Source organism: Panulirus ornatus, chromosome 6 (assembly GCF_036320965.1).
Source record: "Panulirus ornatus isolate Po-2019 chromosome 6, ASM3632096v1, whole genome shotgun sequence".
Taxonomy (NCBI): Eukaryota; Metazoa; Arthropoda; class Malacostraca; order Decapoda; family Palinuridae; genus Panulirus; species Panulirus ornatus.
In genome coordinates, this window is record NC_092229.1 from 37323293 (window position 1) to 37340822 (window position 17530).

The 17530-nt window shown below is 41.5% G+C and overlaps 1 protein-coding gene across 1 annotated transcript in view; it reads left to right on the forward strand.

The window, feature by feature from the left end:
• The window catches only part of LOC139748906 (death-associated protein kinase 1-like), a 1274027-nt gene that overhangs the window by 1139744 nt on the left and 116753 nt on the right, over nt 1-17530 (forward strand). The window contains exon 24 of the mRNA XM_071662270.1: nt 4339-4515. Within this exon, the coding sequence (XP_071518371.1) occupies nt 4339-4515 (177 nt within the window). The remainder of the gene's footprint in view (nt 1-4338; nt 4516-17530) is intronic.

Genomic DNA, 17530 nt, shown 5'->3' on the forward strand with positions numbered 1-17530 from the left:
CTAAGTATTTCTCACATACATTCTTCAAAGCAAACACCTGATCCACACATCCTCTACCACTTCTGAAACCACATTGCTCTTCCCCAATCTGATGCTCTGTACATGCCTTCACCCTCTCAATCAATACCCTCCCATATAATTTACCAGGAATACTCAACAAACTTATACCTCTGTAATTTGAGCACTCACTCTTATCCCCTTTGCCTTTGTACAATGGCACTATGCACGCATTCCGCCAATCCTCAGGCACCTCACCATGAGTCATACATACATTAAATAACCTTACCAACCAGTCAATAATACAGTCACCCCCTTTTTTAATAAATTCCACTGCAATACCATCCAAACCTGCTGCCTTGCCGGCTTTCATCTTCCGCAAAGCTTTTACTACCTCTTCTCTGTTTACCAAATCATTTTCCCTAACCCTCTCACTTTGCACACCACCTCGACCAAAACACCCTATATCTGCCACTCTATCATCAAACACATTCAACAAACCTTCAAAATACTCACTCCATCTCCTCACATCACCACTACTTGTTATCACCTCCCCATTTGCGGCCATCACTGAAGTTCCCATTTGCTCCCTTGTCTTACGCACTTTATTTACCTCCTTCCAGAACATCTTTTTATTCTCCCTAAAATTTAATGATACTCTCTCACTCCAACTCTCATTTGCCCTCTTTTTCACCTCTTGCACCTTTCTCTTGACCTCTTGTCTCTTTCTTTTATACATCTCCCACTCAATTGCATTTTTTCCCTGCAAAAATCGTCCAAATGCCTCTCTCTTCTCTTTCACTAATAATCTTACTTCTTCATCCCACCACTCACTACCCTTTCTAATCAACCCACCTCCCACTCTTCTCATGCCACAAGCATCTTTTGCGCAATCCATCACTGATTCCCTAAATACATCCCATTCCTTCCCCACTCCCCTTACTTCCATTGTTCTCACCTTTTTCCATTCTGTACTCAGTCTCTCCTGGTACTTCCTCACACAAGTCTCCTTCCCAAGCTCACTTACTCTCACCACCCTCTTCACCCCAACATTCACTCTTCTTTTCTGAAAACCCATACAAATCTTCACCTTAGCCTCCACAAGATAATGATCAGACATCCCTCCAGTTGCACCTCTCAGCACATTAACATCCATAAGTCTCTCTTTCGCGCGCCTGTCAATTAACATGTAATCCAATAACGCTCCCTCTCCTACTTACATATGTATACTTATGTATATCTCGCTTTTTTAAACCAGGTATTCCCAATCACCAGTCCTTTTTCAGCACATAAATCTACAAGCTCTTCACCATTTCCATTTACAACACTGAACACCCCATGTATACCAATTATTCCCTCAACTGCCACATTACTCACCTTTGCATTCAAATCACCCATCACTATAACCCGGTCTCATGCATCAAAACCACTAACACACTGATTCAGCTGCTTCCAAAACACTTGCCTCTCATGATCAGTTTTATTACTGATAGGTATATTTCTGGTGGGTTGGAGTGTATGATTGACTTGGGAGGTTTGTTGTTTAGTGTTTGATGGGTTATTCAATAGTGAATATGTGGGGAGGGGCAAAGGTTCTGGGAGCAATGAAAAATGTATGGAAGGGGACAAAGTTATCTCGAAGAGCAAAAATGGGTATGTTTGAAGGAATGGTAGTTCCAACACTATTATATGGTTAGGGGGCATGGGCTGTAGATAAGGTTGCATGTAGGAGGGTGGATGTGTTGGAAATGCATTGTTTGAGGACATGTGGTGTGAGGTGGTTTGATTAAGTAATGAAGGGTAAGAGTGTGTAGAAGTTAAATGAGTGTGGTTGAGAAAGCAGAAGAGGGTGTGTTGAAATGGTTTGGACATATGGGCAAAATGAGTAAGGAAAGGTTGATAGGATATATGTGTCTGAGGTGGAGGGAACAAGCAAGAGCAGGAGATCAAATTGGAGGTGGAAGGATGGGGTGAAAAGGATTTTGAGCAATCAGTGCCTGAACATACAGGAGGATGAGAGGTTCGCAAGGAATAGAACGAATTGGAATGATGTGGTATACTAGGGTTGACATGCTGTCAATGAACTGAACCACAGCATGTGAAACGTCTGGGATAAACCATAGAAAGGTCTGTGGACCCTGGAGGTGGATAGAGAGCTGTGGTTTTGGTGCATTACACATGACAGCTAGAGACTGAGTGTGAATGAGTGTGGCTTTTTTTGTCTGTCTTCCTGATGCTACCTCACTGAAGCAGGGGTTAGCGATGCTGTTTCCTGTGGAACGGAGTAGCGCCAGGAATGGGTGAAGGCAAGCAAGTATGAATATGTACAGTCTATATATGCATATATCTGTGTATGTATATGTATGTATATGTGTATATGTTGATATGTATGTGTATGTATATTTGCCTGTATGGGCGCTTATGTATATATATGTGTATATGAGTGATTGGGCCATTCTTTCTTCATCTGTTTCCTGGTGCTTCCTTGCTGACACAGAAAACAGTGACCAAATTTAATAAAAAGAAAATACATGTATGGGCATATATGTATATTCATATATGTGCATATGAGTGGATGGGCTGTTCTTCATCTGTTTTCTGGTACTACCTTACTGATGTGAGAAATGGTGATCAAGTATAATGATAATAAAAAAGAATAATGTTTTTCAGCATTATATATTTAGAGGATGGGATATTTGTGAGTATAGATTAAATGTGAGGCTGGGTAAGCTTCTTATTTATACTTGGAAGTTGGTTGTTAGGTATGAGTTGGTTTGGTTGGGAGGGTTCTAGTGCTGTTGCATAGAATTGAGTCCCAGAGTCGTTGAGCTATGACTGTATTTGGATGGTCTTTGTTTCATTGTGAAGGTGTTGAGTGTTAGCTCTTGCTTGGCAGCCAGTGATTATTCTGAGGGCACTATTTTGCATGATTTGCAGCTTTGTTATATCTGCTTTTGGGAAGGTGGAAGACCAAGGAGATGGGGCATAGTTTCATGTGGAGCAGGTGAATTGTTTGTATAGGATGTTGAGGGATTGTTTTTCTTGTCAAATTTAGGTGCCAGTTAGTGTTCTGAGAGCATTTAGTTTATGTGTTGCTTTTATGTTGATGTTACTGGTGTGGAAAGTGAATGTCATGTGCAGTGCTCAGAAGGACTGGTGTTTTGTTCAGTGGGAAAAACTGTCCATTCAGGGTCACTGGAGAGTGTGAGCTGGATATATGTTTGTCATGGGTTAAAAGGATAATTGATGACTTGTGGAGATGCAGACATCTGTTCTGGGTGAATGATTGTTCCAGTTTTGGAATGTATAGTATTGCTGCATTTTTGATGTTGCTAATGTTGTGTTAGGGTGTTGTAAGTGATTATGAGGTTGTCTGTATGAAAGGACCTTTATTTTATGATTTGCATGAGGTAATGGGATGTCATGTAGGAAGAGATTAAAGAGAATTGGAAAAAGAACTGCTCCTTAAGGATCTCCATTATATAGTTTAAGTGTTTTAGAGATGAAGTTATTATGAGTTACACTTTCTTGGCCACTGGCTATAAAGTTGACCATCTACTTTTTGTTACTCTCTTAGAGGGTGGTGGTATTTTTTTTTGTGAGCATGTGTTGAGGGACATTGTCAAATGCTTGAAGTCTGTTGCCACTAAAACTGTGTAGGAGGGGGGTTAGGGTTTTTTAGATCAATCTAGGATATGTTTTTTGTTTAGTTTTGTTTTGCAATAGGACATAATATACATTTTTTGTGTATGCAGTTTTTAATTTTCTTTTTGCTAAAAAGTGATGAATTTCTATTAGGTTGTAGCCCTTTACAAATTCCACAAAATCAGTCAAATTAAATGTTTTGTGATTAGTGAGGACTGATGGCTGGTTGGTGCCAAATTATCACTATGCATGGGTGGGTTATTATATAGTTGTTGGGTCTCTATGAATGAGTATCTACTGGCCTCAAGGACACTGTGTTAATTAGTGAGAATGATATCCATACAGGTGCCATGTTCTGGGGGTAATCAAGATGTTTTAATCCTGTGATCAGTACTCTGTGGTGTGATTTTCATCAGGATCTACCTCTGGAGATAAATGTTTTTGATAATTCAAGACTTCTAATTCGTTATTTGTTGCTAAGACTAGAACAAGAACACTTTTTAATTGGTTAGCTATATTTAATTTTCATCACAAGAGGAACAAGATTAGAAAGGTGAAGATCATTTGTTATGAATCAGACTTAAGTAATGGTGTTCTGTGATCATAGATGTTTTTAACCATTTATAGTAGTATTTCTCCTGAAATGAGTACAGTATAACAAGTTATGTTTTCTACATATTTCAACCTTTTGTACAGTGTGACAATGATGGAGAGATTGAATATGAATTCCCATGCTTCAACCAAGTTGAAACTCTAGATGGACTTTGGGAAAAAGTTGACCCCCGATACACAGATGGGGTGTATGGTGGTGTAAGGTTAAGATCTCCAGCACCAACACAGTATATTCTTCCCCCAATCTACATCCGCTTGCAGGTAGGTGCATACATGTAATGTGAATTAAGGAAGACTGATACAGTTTCTGAAGAAGTTATTATATTTAAGATAAGTTTTAGACTAGAATAGTGGTTAGACAGTAGATCACTGACTTGAATATCATTATTACCATTGTTACTTGAGAAGTTTGTTCAATTTTATGTTTTAATTTCCTGTACTAGGGTCACCTTTCTTTATATACTTCTTTAACTGTTTTGGGAAAGTCCTTCAAAGCCTAAGAAATCTCTGCCTAATTGTTTCTCATGCGTTTAACAATGTTAAGTATCATGATGTCTTTTATCTGAGCCATGTTTGCTGCCCTGGAAAGAATTTACCTCATGCTTCATTGGAGTTAAAAGATTACAACAATACAAATGTAACTCTACTAGGATGCTGATTAAGGACTAAAATACCTGAATGAAGAATGTTCTAAATGGAGGACATTCACTGTTCCTGCTGGTTATAAACAAATGGTGTCAGTGAACATTCATAGTGTCATCCACTTAAAAACAGAGGAAGTGGTCAGATTACACTTATCATAGACATTGAATATCAGCTCCAGCAAGCTCTTTACTAATTTATAATGATGCCAGTGTATTTGTTTCTAAAAGAGGAAACTGAAGGAATCTAGGGCAGAGTTCTCATCTTCCTCATAGGCTTAGACCAGGGTCTCTGAATGTGTGTGGATGTAACCAAGATGAGAAGAAAGGAGAGATAGGTAGTATGTTTGAGGAAAGAAATTTGGATGTTCTGGCTCTAAATGAAATGAAGCTCAAGGGTAAAGGAGAAGAATGGTTTAGGGAGTAAAGCCAGGGCTTGTTGAGAGGAGCAGAGCTGAGAAAGGAGTATCACTATTGAAGCATGAGTTGTGGGAGTATGTGATGGAGTTTAAGAAAGTAAGTTCTAGATTGATGTGGGTAAAACTGAAAGTGGACGGCATGAGATGGGTGATTATTGGTGCTTATGCACCTGGTCATGAGGAGAAAGATCATTCAAGGCAAGTGTTTTGGGAGCTACTGAGTGAGTGTGTCATCAGTTTTGCTGCATGAGACTGGTTGATTTGAATGTGAAGTTGAGTAATAAGGCAGTTGAGGGTGTAATTGGTGCGTATGGGGAGTTCAGTGTTGTAAATGGAAATGGTGAAGAGCTTGTGGATTTGTGTGCTGAAAAAAGACTGATGGTTGAGAATACCTGGTTTAAGAAGAGAGGTATACATAAGTATATGTATGTGAGTAGGAGAGATGGTCAAATGGCATTTTTATTAGATTACATATTGATAGGCATGTAAAAGAGAGGACTTTTGGATGTAAATTTGCTGAGAGGGACAGCTGGTGGGATATCTTAGTGCTATCTTGTGGAGGCAAAGGTGAAGATTTGTGGAGGTTTTCAGTAAAGAGGAGACAGTGTCAGTTAGAAGAGAATGGTGAGAGTAAGTGAGCATAGAAAGATGATTTGTGTGAAGAAATATCAGGAGAGATTGAGTATAGAATGGCAAAAGGTGAGAGCAAATTAAGTGAGGGGAGTGGGTGAGGAATAGGATGTAAATAGGGAAGCAGTGATGGCATGTACAAGAGATGCATGTGGCATGAGAAAGGTGGAAGGTGGGCAGATTAGAAAGGTACTGAGTGATGGGATGAAGAAGTAAAGTTGCCAGTGAAAGAGAAAAAAAGAGGCGTTTGGACTGTATTTACAAGGAAAAAGTTCAGATGACTGGGAGATGTACAAGAGGAAGTAGCAAGAGGTCAGTAGGAATGTGCAGAGGTTGAAAATGAGATTAAATGAGAATTAGGATGAGAGAGTATCATGTTTTGGAAAGAGATAAATAATGTGTGAAAGATAAGAGAACAAATGGGAACATCAGTGAAGGGGGCAAGGGGGGAAGTCATAACAAGTACCTATGGAGTTAGGAGGAGATGGGAGTGAGTATTTTGAAGGATTGTTGAATGTTTGATGATAAAAGTGGCAGATGTAGGGTTTTTTCGTCTGGATGGTATGCAGAGTCAGGGAGGGCGGTTTGGTGAAGAGAGAAGAGATGGTGAAAGCCTTGTGGATGATGAAATCCAGCAATGTAGCAGGTTTGGATGGTATTTCAGTGGAATTTATTAAGAAAGAGGGTGACTGTACTGTTGATTGATTAGTAAGGATAGTCACTGTATGTATGAATTATGGTGAAGTGCCTGAAGATTGGCAGAATGTATGTATAGTGCTGTTGTATGAAATTGGTGGGAATAAAGGTGAGTGTTCAAACTACAGAGTCATAGGGTTGTTGAGTATACCTGGTAAGGTATATGGGAGGGTATTGATTGAGAGGGTGAAGCCATGAACAGATTATCAGATTGGGGAGGAACAGTGTAGTTTAAGAAGCGGTAGAGGATGTGTGGATCAGGAGTTTGCTTTGAAGAATGCCTGTGAGAAATACTTGGAAAAACAGATGAATTTGTTTCTAGTATTTATGGATCTAGAGAAGGCATATGATAGGGCTGATAGAGTTGCTGTGTGGAAGATATTAAGAATATATGGTATGGAAGTTAAGCTGCTAAAAGCAGTGAGAAATTTTTATCAAGGGTGTAAGGCATGTGTACAATTAGGAAGAAGGGAGAGCAGTTGGTTCTCGGTGAAGGTTTGTCAGCAGAATGGATGTGTAATGTCATCATGTTGTTTAATTTGTTTATGGATGGGGAGGTTAGGGAGGTAATTGCAAGAGTTTTGGAGAGGGGCAAGTATACAGTCTGTTGGTAGAGAGAGGGCCTAGGAAGTGTCAGTTGTTGTTCGCCAATGATACAGCATTCTTGGGTGATTCAAGTGAGAAACTGCAGAAGTTGGAAACTAAGTTTGGAAAAGTGTGTGAAAGGAGAAAGTTGAGAATAGATGTAAATATGAATAAGAGAACGGTTATTAGGTTCAGCATGGTTGAGGGACAGGTTAGCTAGGATGTAAGTTTGAATGAAGAAAAATTTGAGGAAGTGTAGTGTTTTAGATATCTGGGAGTGGACTTGGCAGCAAGTGGAACCATGGAAGTAGAAGTGAGTCATAAGGTGGGGTAGGCGGGCGAAGGTTCTGGGAGCAATGAAGAATATGTGGAAAGAGAGAATGTTATCTCACAGAGCAAAAATGGTATGTTTGAAGGGTAGTAGTTCCAACAATATCATATGGTTGTGAGGCATGGGCTATAAATGGAATTGTGCGAGGAGGGTGGATGTGTTGGAAACGAAATGTTTGTGGACATTATGTGGTGTGAGGTGGTTTGATTGAGTGAGTAATGAAAGGGTAAGAGAGATGTGTAGAAATGGTTTGGACATATGGAGAGAATGAGTGAGGAAGGGTTGACAAATAGGATATATTAGTCATAGGTGGAGGGAAGAAGTGTAAGACCAAATTGGAGGTGCTGTCAATGGACTGAAACAGGGCATGTGAAATGTCTGGGATCAACCATGGAAAGGTCTGTGGGGCTTGGATGTGGAAAGGGAGCTGTGGTTTTTGGTGCATTACACATGACAGCACGTCTACCCTGGTATATCACATTATTCCAATTCAATCTATTCCTTGCATGCTTCTCACCCTCCTATGTGTTCAGGCCCCGATCACTCAAACTCTTTTTCACTCCATCCTTCCACTACCAGTTTGTTCTCCCACTTCACCTTGTTCCCTCCACCTCTGACACATATATCTTCTTTGCCAGTCTTTCCTCACTCATTCTCTTCATATGTCCAAACCATTTCAACACACCCTCTTCTGCTCTCTCAACCATACTCTTTATATTTCCACACATATCCCTTACCCTTACATTAATTACTCGATCAAACCACCGCACACCACATATTGTCCTCATACATAAAATTTCCAACGAATTCACCTTCCTCCGCACAACCCTATGCTTCACAACCATATAACATTGTAGGAAGTACTATTCCTTCAAACATATCCATTTTCGCTCTCCGAGATAACATTCTCTCCTTCCACACATTCATCACTCCCAGAACCTTCGCCCCCTCCCCCACCCTGTGACTCACTTCTGCTTCCATGGTTCCATCCGCTGCTAAGTCCACTCCCAGATATCTAAAACACTTCACTTCCTCCAATTTTTCTTCATTCGAACTTACATCCCAATAAATTTGTCCCTCAACCCTACTGAACCTAATAACCTTTCTCTTATTCATATTTACTCTCAACTTTCTCCTTTCAAATACTTTTCCAAACTCAGTCACCAACCTCTGAAGTTTTTCACATGAATTGGCCTCTAGAGCTGTATAATCAGTAAACAACAACTGACTCACTTCCCAGGCCCCCCTCATCCACAGCAGACTGCATACTCGCCCCTCTCTCCAAAACTCTTGCATTTACCTCCCTAACCACCCCATTAATAACAAATTAAACAACCTTAGGGACATCACACACTCCTGCTGTAGACTGACATTAACTGGGAACCAATCACTCTCTTCTCTTCCTACTTGTACACATGCCTTACAACCTTGGTAAAAACTCTTCCCTGCTCCTAGCAACTTACCATCCACACAATATACTCCTAAAACCTTCCACACAGCATCTCTATGAACCCTATCATAGGTCTTCTTCAGATCCATAAATGCTACATGCAAAGTCATCTGTTTTTCTAAGTATTTCTCACATACATTCTTCAAAGCAAACACCTGATCCACACATCCTCTACCCCTTCAAAAACCACAGTGCTCTTCCCCAATCTGATGCTCTGTACATGCCTTTACCCTCTCAATCAATACCCTCCCAGATAATTTTCCAGGAATACTCAACAAACTTTTTTTTTTTTTTTTATACTTTGTCGCTGTCTCCCGCGTTTGCGAGGTAGCGCAAGGAAACAGACGAAAGAAATGGCCCAACCCCCCCCCCCATACACATGTACATACACACGTCCACACACGCAAATATACATACCTACACAGCTTTCCATGGTTTACCCCAGACGCTTCACATGCCTTGATTCAATCCACTGACAGCACGTCAACCCCTGTATACCACATCGCTCCAATTCACTCTATTCCTTGCCCTCCTTTCACCCTCCTGCATGTTCAGGCCCCGATCACACAAAATCTTTTTCACTCCATCTTTCCACCTCCAATTTGGTCTCCCTCTTCTCCTCGTTCCCTCCACCTCCGACACATATATCCTCTTGGTCAATCTTTCCTCACTCATTCTCTCCATGTGCCCAAACCATTTCAAAACACCCTCTTCTGCTCTCTCAACCACGCTCTTTTTATTTCCACACATCTCTCTTACCCTTACGTTACTTACTCGATCAAACCACCTCACACCACACATTGTCCTCAAACATCTCATTTCCAGCACATCCATCCTCCTGCGCACAACTCTATCCATAGCCCACGCCTCGCAACCATACAACATTGTTGGAACCACTATTCCTTCAAACATACCCATTTTTGCTTTCCGAGATAATGTTCTCGACTTCCACACATTTTTCAAGGCTCCCAAAATTTTCGCCCCCTCCCCCACCCTATGATCCACTTCCGCTTCCATGGTTCCATCCGCTGACAGATCCACTCCCAGATATCTAAAACACTTCACTTCCTCCAGTTTTTCTCCATTCAAACTAACCTCCCAATTGACTTGACCCTCAACCCTACTGTACCTAATAACCTTGCTCTTATTCACATTTACTCTTAACTTTCTTCTTCCACACACTTTACCAAACTCAGTCACCAGCTTCTGCAGTGCAATGGCATTAGCATGCATTCCACCAATCCTCAGACACTTCACCATGGTCCATACATTCATTGCATATCCTTACCAACCAATGAACAACACAGTCACCCCCTTTTTTAATAAATTCCATTGCAATACCATCCAAACCTGCCACTTTGCCAGATTTCATCTTCCACAAAGCTTTCACTGCCTCTTCTCTCTTTACCAAATCACTCTTCCTGACCCTCTCACTTCATATACCACCCCAACCAAAACACTATATCTGCCACTCTATGGTCAAACACATTCAACAAACCTTCAAAATATATCTCCATGTCCTTCTCACTACATCACTACCTGTTATCACTACCACACTTGCTCCCTTCACAGATGTTCACATTTGTTCTCTTCTGCAGGTTATTTACCTCCTTCCAAAACATCTTTCTATTATCCCTAAAATTTAATGATACTCTTTCACCCCAACTCTCATTTGCCCTCTTTTTCAACTCTTGCACCTTTCTCTTGACCTCCTGCCACTTCCTTTTATACATCTCCCAGTCATTTGTATTACTTCCCCGCAAATATTATCCAAACACCTCTCTTTTCTCTTTCACTAACAATTTTACTTCATCCCACCACTCACTACCCATTCTAGTCTACCCACCTTCCACCTTTCTCATACCACATGCATCTTTTGTGCTAGCCATCACTGCTTCCCTAAATATATCCCATTCCTCACCCACTCCCCTCACATCATTCGCTCTCACCTTTTGCCATTCTACATTCAATCTTTCCTGATACTTCCTCACATAAGTCTCCTTTCCAAGCTCACTTACTCTCACCACTCTCTTCTCCCTAACATTCACTCCTCTTTTCTGAAAGCCTCTACAAATCTTCACCCTTGCCTCCACAAGATAGTGATCAGATATTCCTCCAGCTGTCCCTCTCAACTCACTAACTTCCAGAAGTCTCTCTTTTACATGCCGATCAATCAACATGCTGTTCAGTAATGCCCTTTGACCATCTCTCATACTCACATGTACTTATATATTATTTGTATCTATTAAACTTAATCGCTGTTTCTTACATCAGTGAGGTAGCGCAAGAAACAGATGAAGAATGACCCAACCATTCATATACACATATATATACATAAACGCCCATACACGCACATATACATGCATATGCATACGCAGACATATACATATGTATATACGTGGACATATTCATACTTGCTGCCTTCATCCATTCCCATCGCCAACCTGCCACACAGGAAACAGCATCCCTACATCCAGTGAGGTAGCACTTGGAAAAGACAAAAGGGCCACTTTTTTCACACTCAGTCTCTAGGTGTCATGTATAATGCACCGAAATCACAGCTCCCTTTCCATATCCGGGCCTCACAGACCTTTCCATGGTTTACCCCTGACACTTCCCATGCCCTGGTTCAATCCATTGACAGTGCATCCACACGTAGTATACCACATCATTCCAATTCATTCTTTTCCTTGCATGCCTTTCACCCTCCTGTATGTTCAGGCCCCGATCCTTCTAAATCTTTTTCACTCCATCCTACCACCTCCAATATGGTCTCCTGCTTATCCTTATTCCCTCCACCTGTGACACATATATCCTCTTTGTCAATCTTCACTCATTCTCCATGTGTCCAAATCATTTCAATACACCCTCTTTTTATTACCACACATCTCTCTTACCCTTTCACTTCTTACTCGATCAAACCGCCTCATAACACATATTGTCTTCAAACATTTCATTTCGAACACATCCACCCTCCTCTGCACCAAACTATCTATAGCCCATGCCTCACAACCATAAAACATTATTGGAGCTACTATTCCTTCAAACTTACCCATTTTTGCTCTCAGAGATAACATTCTCACCTTCTACACATTCTTCAATGCCCCCAGAACCTTTGCTCCCTCCCCCACCCAGTGACTCACTTCCGCTTCCATGGTTCCATCCGCTACAAAGTCCACTTCCGGATATCTAAAGCTTTTCATTTCCTCCAGTTTTACTCCATTCAAACTTACCTCCCAGTTGACTTGCCCCTCAACCCTACTGAACCTAATAACCTTGCTCTTATTCACATTTACTCTCAACTTTCTCCTTTCACACACACACACTTTACCAAACTCAGTCACCAACTTCTGCAGTTCCTCACCAGAATCAGCCACCAGTATTGTATCATTAGCGAGTAACAGTTGACTCACTTCCCAAACCCTCTCATCCACAACAGACTGCATACTTGCCCCTCTCTCCAAATCTTTTGCATTCACTTCCCTAACCACCCCATCCATAAACTTTTGCATTCACTTCCCTAACCACCCCAGCCATAAACAAATTAAATAACCATGAAAGCATCATGCACCCCTGCTGCAAACTGACATTCACCAGTAAGCAGTCACTTTCCTCTCTTCCTACTCGTATACATGCCTTACATCCTTGGTAAAAACTTTTCACTGCGGCTAGCAACTTACCTCCCTTACCATATACTCTTAAGACCTTCCACAAAGCATCTCTATCAACCCTATCATATGGCCTCTCAAGATCCATAAATGCTACATACAAATCCATCTGTTTTTCTAAGTATTTCTTACTTATGTAAGTAGGAGAGATGGCCAGAGAGCGTTATTGGATTACGTGTTAATTGACAGGCGTGCGAAAGAGAGACTTTTGGATGTTAATGTGCTGAGAGGTGCAACTGGAGGGATGTCTGATCATTATCTTGTGGAGGCTAAGGTGAAGATTTGTATGGGTTTTCAGAAAAGAAGAGTGAATGTTGGGGTGAAGAGGGTGGTGAGAGTAAGTGAGCTTGGGAAGGAGACCTGTGTGAGGAAGTACCAGGAGAGACTGAGTACAGAATGGGAAAAGGTGAGAACAATGGAAGTAAGGGGAGTGGGGGAGGAATGGGATGTATTTAGGGAATCAGTGATGGATTGCGCAAAAGATGCTTGTGGCATGAGAAGAGTGGGAGGTGGGTTGATTAGAAAGGGTAGTGAGTGGTGGGATGAAGAAGTAAGAGTATTAGTGAAAGAGAAGAGAGAGGCATTTGGACGATTTTTGCAGGGAAAAAATGCAATTGAGTGGGAGATGTATAAAAGAAAGAGACAGGAGGTCAAGAGAAAGGTGCAAGAGGTGAAAAAAAGGGCAAATGAGAGTTGGGGTGAGAGAGTATCATTAAATTTTAGGGAGAATAAAAAGATGTTCTGGAAGGAGGTAAATAAAGTGCGTAAGACAAGGGAGCAAATGTGAACTTCAGTGAAGGGCGCAAATGGGGAGGTGATAACAAGTAGTGGTGATGTGAGAAGGAGATGGAGTGAGTATTTTGAAGGTTTGTTGAATGTGTTTGATGATAGAGTGGCAGATATAGGGTGTTTTGGTCGAGGTGGTGTGCAAAGTGAGAGGGTTAGGGAAAATGATTTGGTAAACAGAGAAGAGGTAGTGAAAGCTTTGCGGAAGATGAAAGCCGGCAAGGCAGCAGGTTTGGATGGTATTGCAGTGGAATTTATTAAAAAAGGGGGTGACTGTATTGTTGACTGGTTGGTAAGGTTATTTAATGTATGTATGACTCATGGTGAGGTGCCTGAGGATTGGCGGAATGCGTGCATAGTGCCATTGTACAAAGGCAAAGGGGATAAGAGTGAGTGCTCAAATTACAGAGGTATAAGTTTGTTGAGTATTCCTGGTAAATTATATGGGAGGGTATTGATTGAGAGGGTGAAGGCATGTACAGAGCATCAGATTGGGGAAGAGCAGTGTGGTTTCAGAAGTGGTAGAGGATGTGTGGATCAGGTGTTTGCTTTGAAGAATGTATGTGAGAAATACTTAGAAAAGCAAATGGATTTGTATGTAGCATTTATGGATCTGGAGAAGGCATATGATAGAGTTGATAGAGATGCTCTGTGGAAGGTATTAAGAATATATGGTGTGGGAGGAAAGTTGTTAGAAGCAGTGAAAAGTTTTTATCGAGGATGTAAGGCATGTGTACGTGTAGGAAGAGAGGAAAGTGATTGGTTCTCAGTGAATGTAGGTTTGCGGCAGGGGTGTGTGATGTCTCCATGGTTGTTTAATTTGTTTATGGATGGGGTTGTTAGGGAGGTAAATGCAAGAGTTTTGGAAAGAGGGGCAAGTATGAAGTCTGTTGGGGATGAGAGAGCTTGGGAAGTGAGTCAGCTGCTGTTCGCTGATGATACAGTGCTGGTGGCTGATTCATGTGAGAAACTGCAGAAGCTGGTGACTGAGTTCGGTAAAGTGTGTGGAAGAAGAAAGTTAAGAGTAAATGTGAATAAGAGCAAGGTTATTAGGTACAGTAGGGTTGAGGGTCAAGTCAATTGGGAGGTGAGTTTGAATGGAGAAAAACTGGAGGAAGTGAAGTGTTTTAGATATCTGGGAGTGGATCTGGCAGCGGATGGAACCATGGAAGCGGAAGTGGATCATAGGGTGGGGGAGTGGGCGAAAATTCTGGGGGCCTTGAAGAATGTGTGGAAGTCGAGAACATTATCTCGGAAAGCAAAAATGGGTATGTTTGAAGGAATAGTGGTTCCAACAATGTTGTATGGTTGCGAGGCATGGGCTATGGATAGAGTTGTGCGCAGGAGGATGGATGTGCTGGAAATGAGATGTTTGAGGACAATGTGTGGTGTGAGGTGGTTTGATCGAGTGAGTAACGTAAGGGTAAGAGAGATGTGTGGAAATAAAAAGAGCGTGGTTGAGAGAGCAGAAGAGGGTGTTTTGAAGTGGTTTGGGCACATGGAGAGAATGAGTGAGGAAAGATTGACCAAGAGGATATATGTGTCGGAGGTGGAGGGAACGAGGAGAAGAGGGAGACCAAATTGGAGGTGGAAAGATGGAGTGAAAAAGATTTTGTGTGATCGGGGCCTGAACATGCAGGAGGGTGAAAGGAGGGCAAGGAATAGAGTGATTTGGAGCGATGTGGTATACCGGGGTTGACGTGCTGTCAGTGGATTGAATCAAGGCATGTGAAGCGTCTGGGGTAAACCATGGAAAGCTGTGTAGGTACGTATATTTGCGTGTGTGGACGTATGTATATACATGTGTATGGGGGGGGTTGGGCCATTTCTTTCGTCTGTTTCCTTGCGCTACCTCGCAAACGCGGGAGACAGCGACAAAGTATAATAAAATAATATGAAAATAATATTCTTCAAAGTAAACACCTTATCCACACATTCTTTACCACATCGGAAACCACACTGCTCTTCCCCAACCTGATGCTCTGTACATGCTTTCACCCTCTCAATCAATACCCTCCCATAAAATTTCCCAGGAATACTCAACAAACTTATACCTCTGTGATTTGAACACCCACCTTTATCCCCTTTGCCTTTGTACAGTGGCATTATGCATACATTACACCAATCCTCAAGCACTTTACCATGATCTATACATACACTGAATATCCTTACCAATCAATCAACAACACAGTCCCCCTTTTCTAATAAATTCCACTGCAATACCATCCAAACCCGTGGCCTTACCAGCTCTCATCTATCGCGAAGCTTTCACTACCCTTTCTCTGTTTACCAAACCATTCTCCCTGGTCCTCTTACTTTGCACACTACCCCGACCAAAACACCCTATGTTTGCCATTCTTATCATCAGACACATTCAACCAACCTTCAAAATACTCATTCCATTTCCTTCTCACTTCATCTCTACTTGTTATTACCTCCCCATTTGCCCCCTTCACAGATGTTCCCATTTGTTCTCTTGTCTTACACACATTATTTACATTATCTTTTTTCTCCCAAAAATGTAATGATACTCTCTCACCCCTACTCTCTCACCTCTACCAAAACATCCTATATCTGCCACTCTATTATCAAACATTCAACAAACCTTTAAAATACTCACTCCATCTCCTTCTCACTTCACCACTACTTGTTATTACCTCCCCATCAACCTCTTTCACCGAAGTTCCCATTTGTTCTCTTGTCTTACGCACTATATCTACCTCCTTCCAAAACATCTCTTTATTTTCCCTAAAATTTAACGATACTCTGTCACCCCAACTCCCATTTGCCCTCTTTTTCACCTCTTGCACCTTTCTCTTGACTTTCTGCCTCTTTTTTTTATACATCTCCCAGTCATTTGTACTATTTCCCTGCAAAAATCGTCCAAATGCCTCTCTCTTCTCTTTCACTAACAATCTTACTTCTTCAACCCATCACTCGCCTCCCTTTCTATTCAGCCCATCTCCCACCTTTCTCAGGCCACAGGCATCTTTTGCGCAAGCCATCACTGCTTCCCTAAATACATCCCATTCCTCCCCCACTCCCCTTATGTTCTTTGCGCTCACCTTTATCCATTCTGCACATAATCTCTCCTAGTACTTCCTCACACAAGTCTCCTTTCCAAACTCACTCACTTTTACCACCCTCTTCACCCCAACATTCTCTCTTCTTTTCTGAAAACCTCTACAAATCTTCACTTTCGCCTCCACAAGATAATGATCAGACATCCTTCTAGTTGCCCCTCTCAGCACATTAACATCCAAAAGTCTTTCTTTCACGAGCCTATCAATCAACATGTAATCTAATAACGCTCTCTGGCCATCTCTCCTAGGTACATACGTATACTTAAGTACGTCTCTCTTTTTAAACCAGATATTCCCAATCACCAGTCCTTTTTCAGGACACAAATCTACAAGCTCTTCCATTTCCATTTACAACACTGAACACCCCAGGTACACCAGTTATACCCTTAACTGCCACATTACTCATCTTTGCATTGAAATCACCCATCACTATAACCTGGTCTTGAGCATCAAAGCCACTAACACACTCACTCAGCTGCTCCCAAAACACTTGCCTCTCATGATCTTTTTTCTCATGACCAGGTGCATAGGCACCAATATCAACCCATCTCTCTCCATCCACTCTCAGTTTTACCCATAAATCTGGAGTTCACCTGCTTACACTCTATTACATACTCCCACAACTCCTACTTCAGGAGTAGTCCTACCCTTTCCTTTGCTCTTGTCCTCTCACCAATCCGACTTAACTCCCAAGACATTCGAGGAGGATGAGCACTCCCTGCATGACTACTTGTTCTGTTTCCCCTTTTAGAAAGTTAAATTACAATAAGAATGTATGTGAGAAATACTTAGAAAGACTAATGGATTTGTATGTGGCATTTATGGATCTGGAAAAGGCATATGATAGAGTTGATAGAGATGCTTTGTGGAAGGTATTAAGAGTATATGGTGTAGGAGGTAAGTTGCTAGAAGCAGTGAAAAGTTTTAATTGAGGATGTAAGGCATGTGTACGAGTAGGAAGAGAGGGAAGTGATTGGTTCCCAGTGA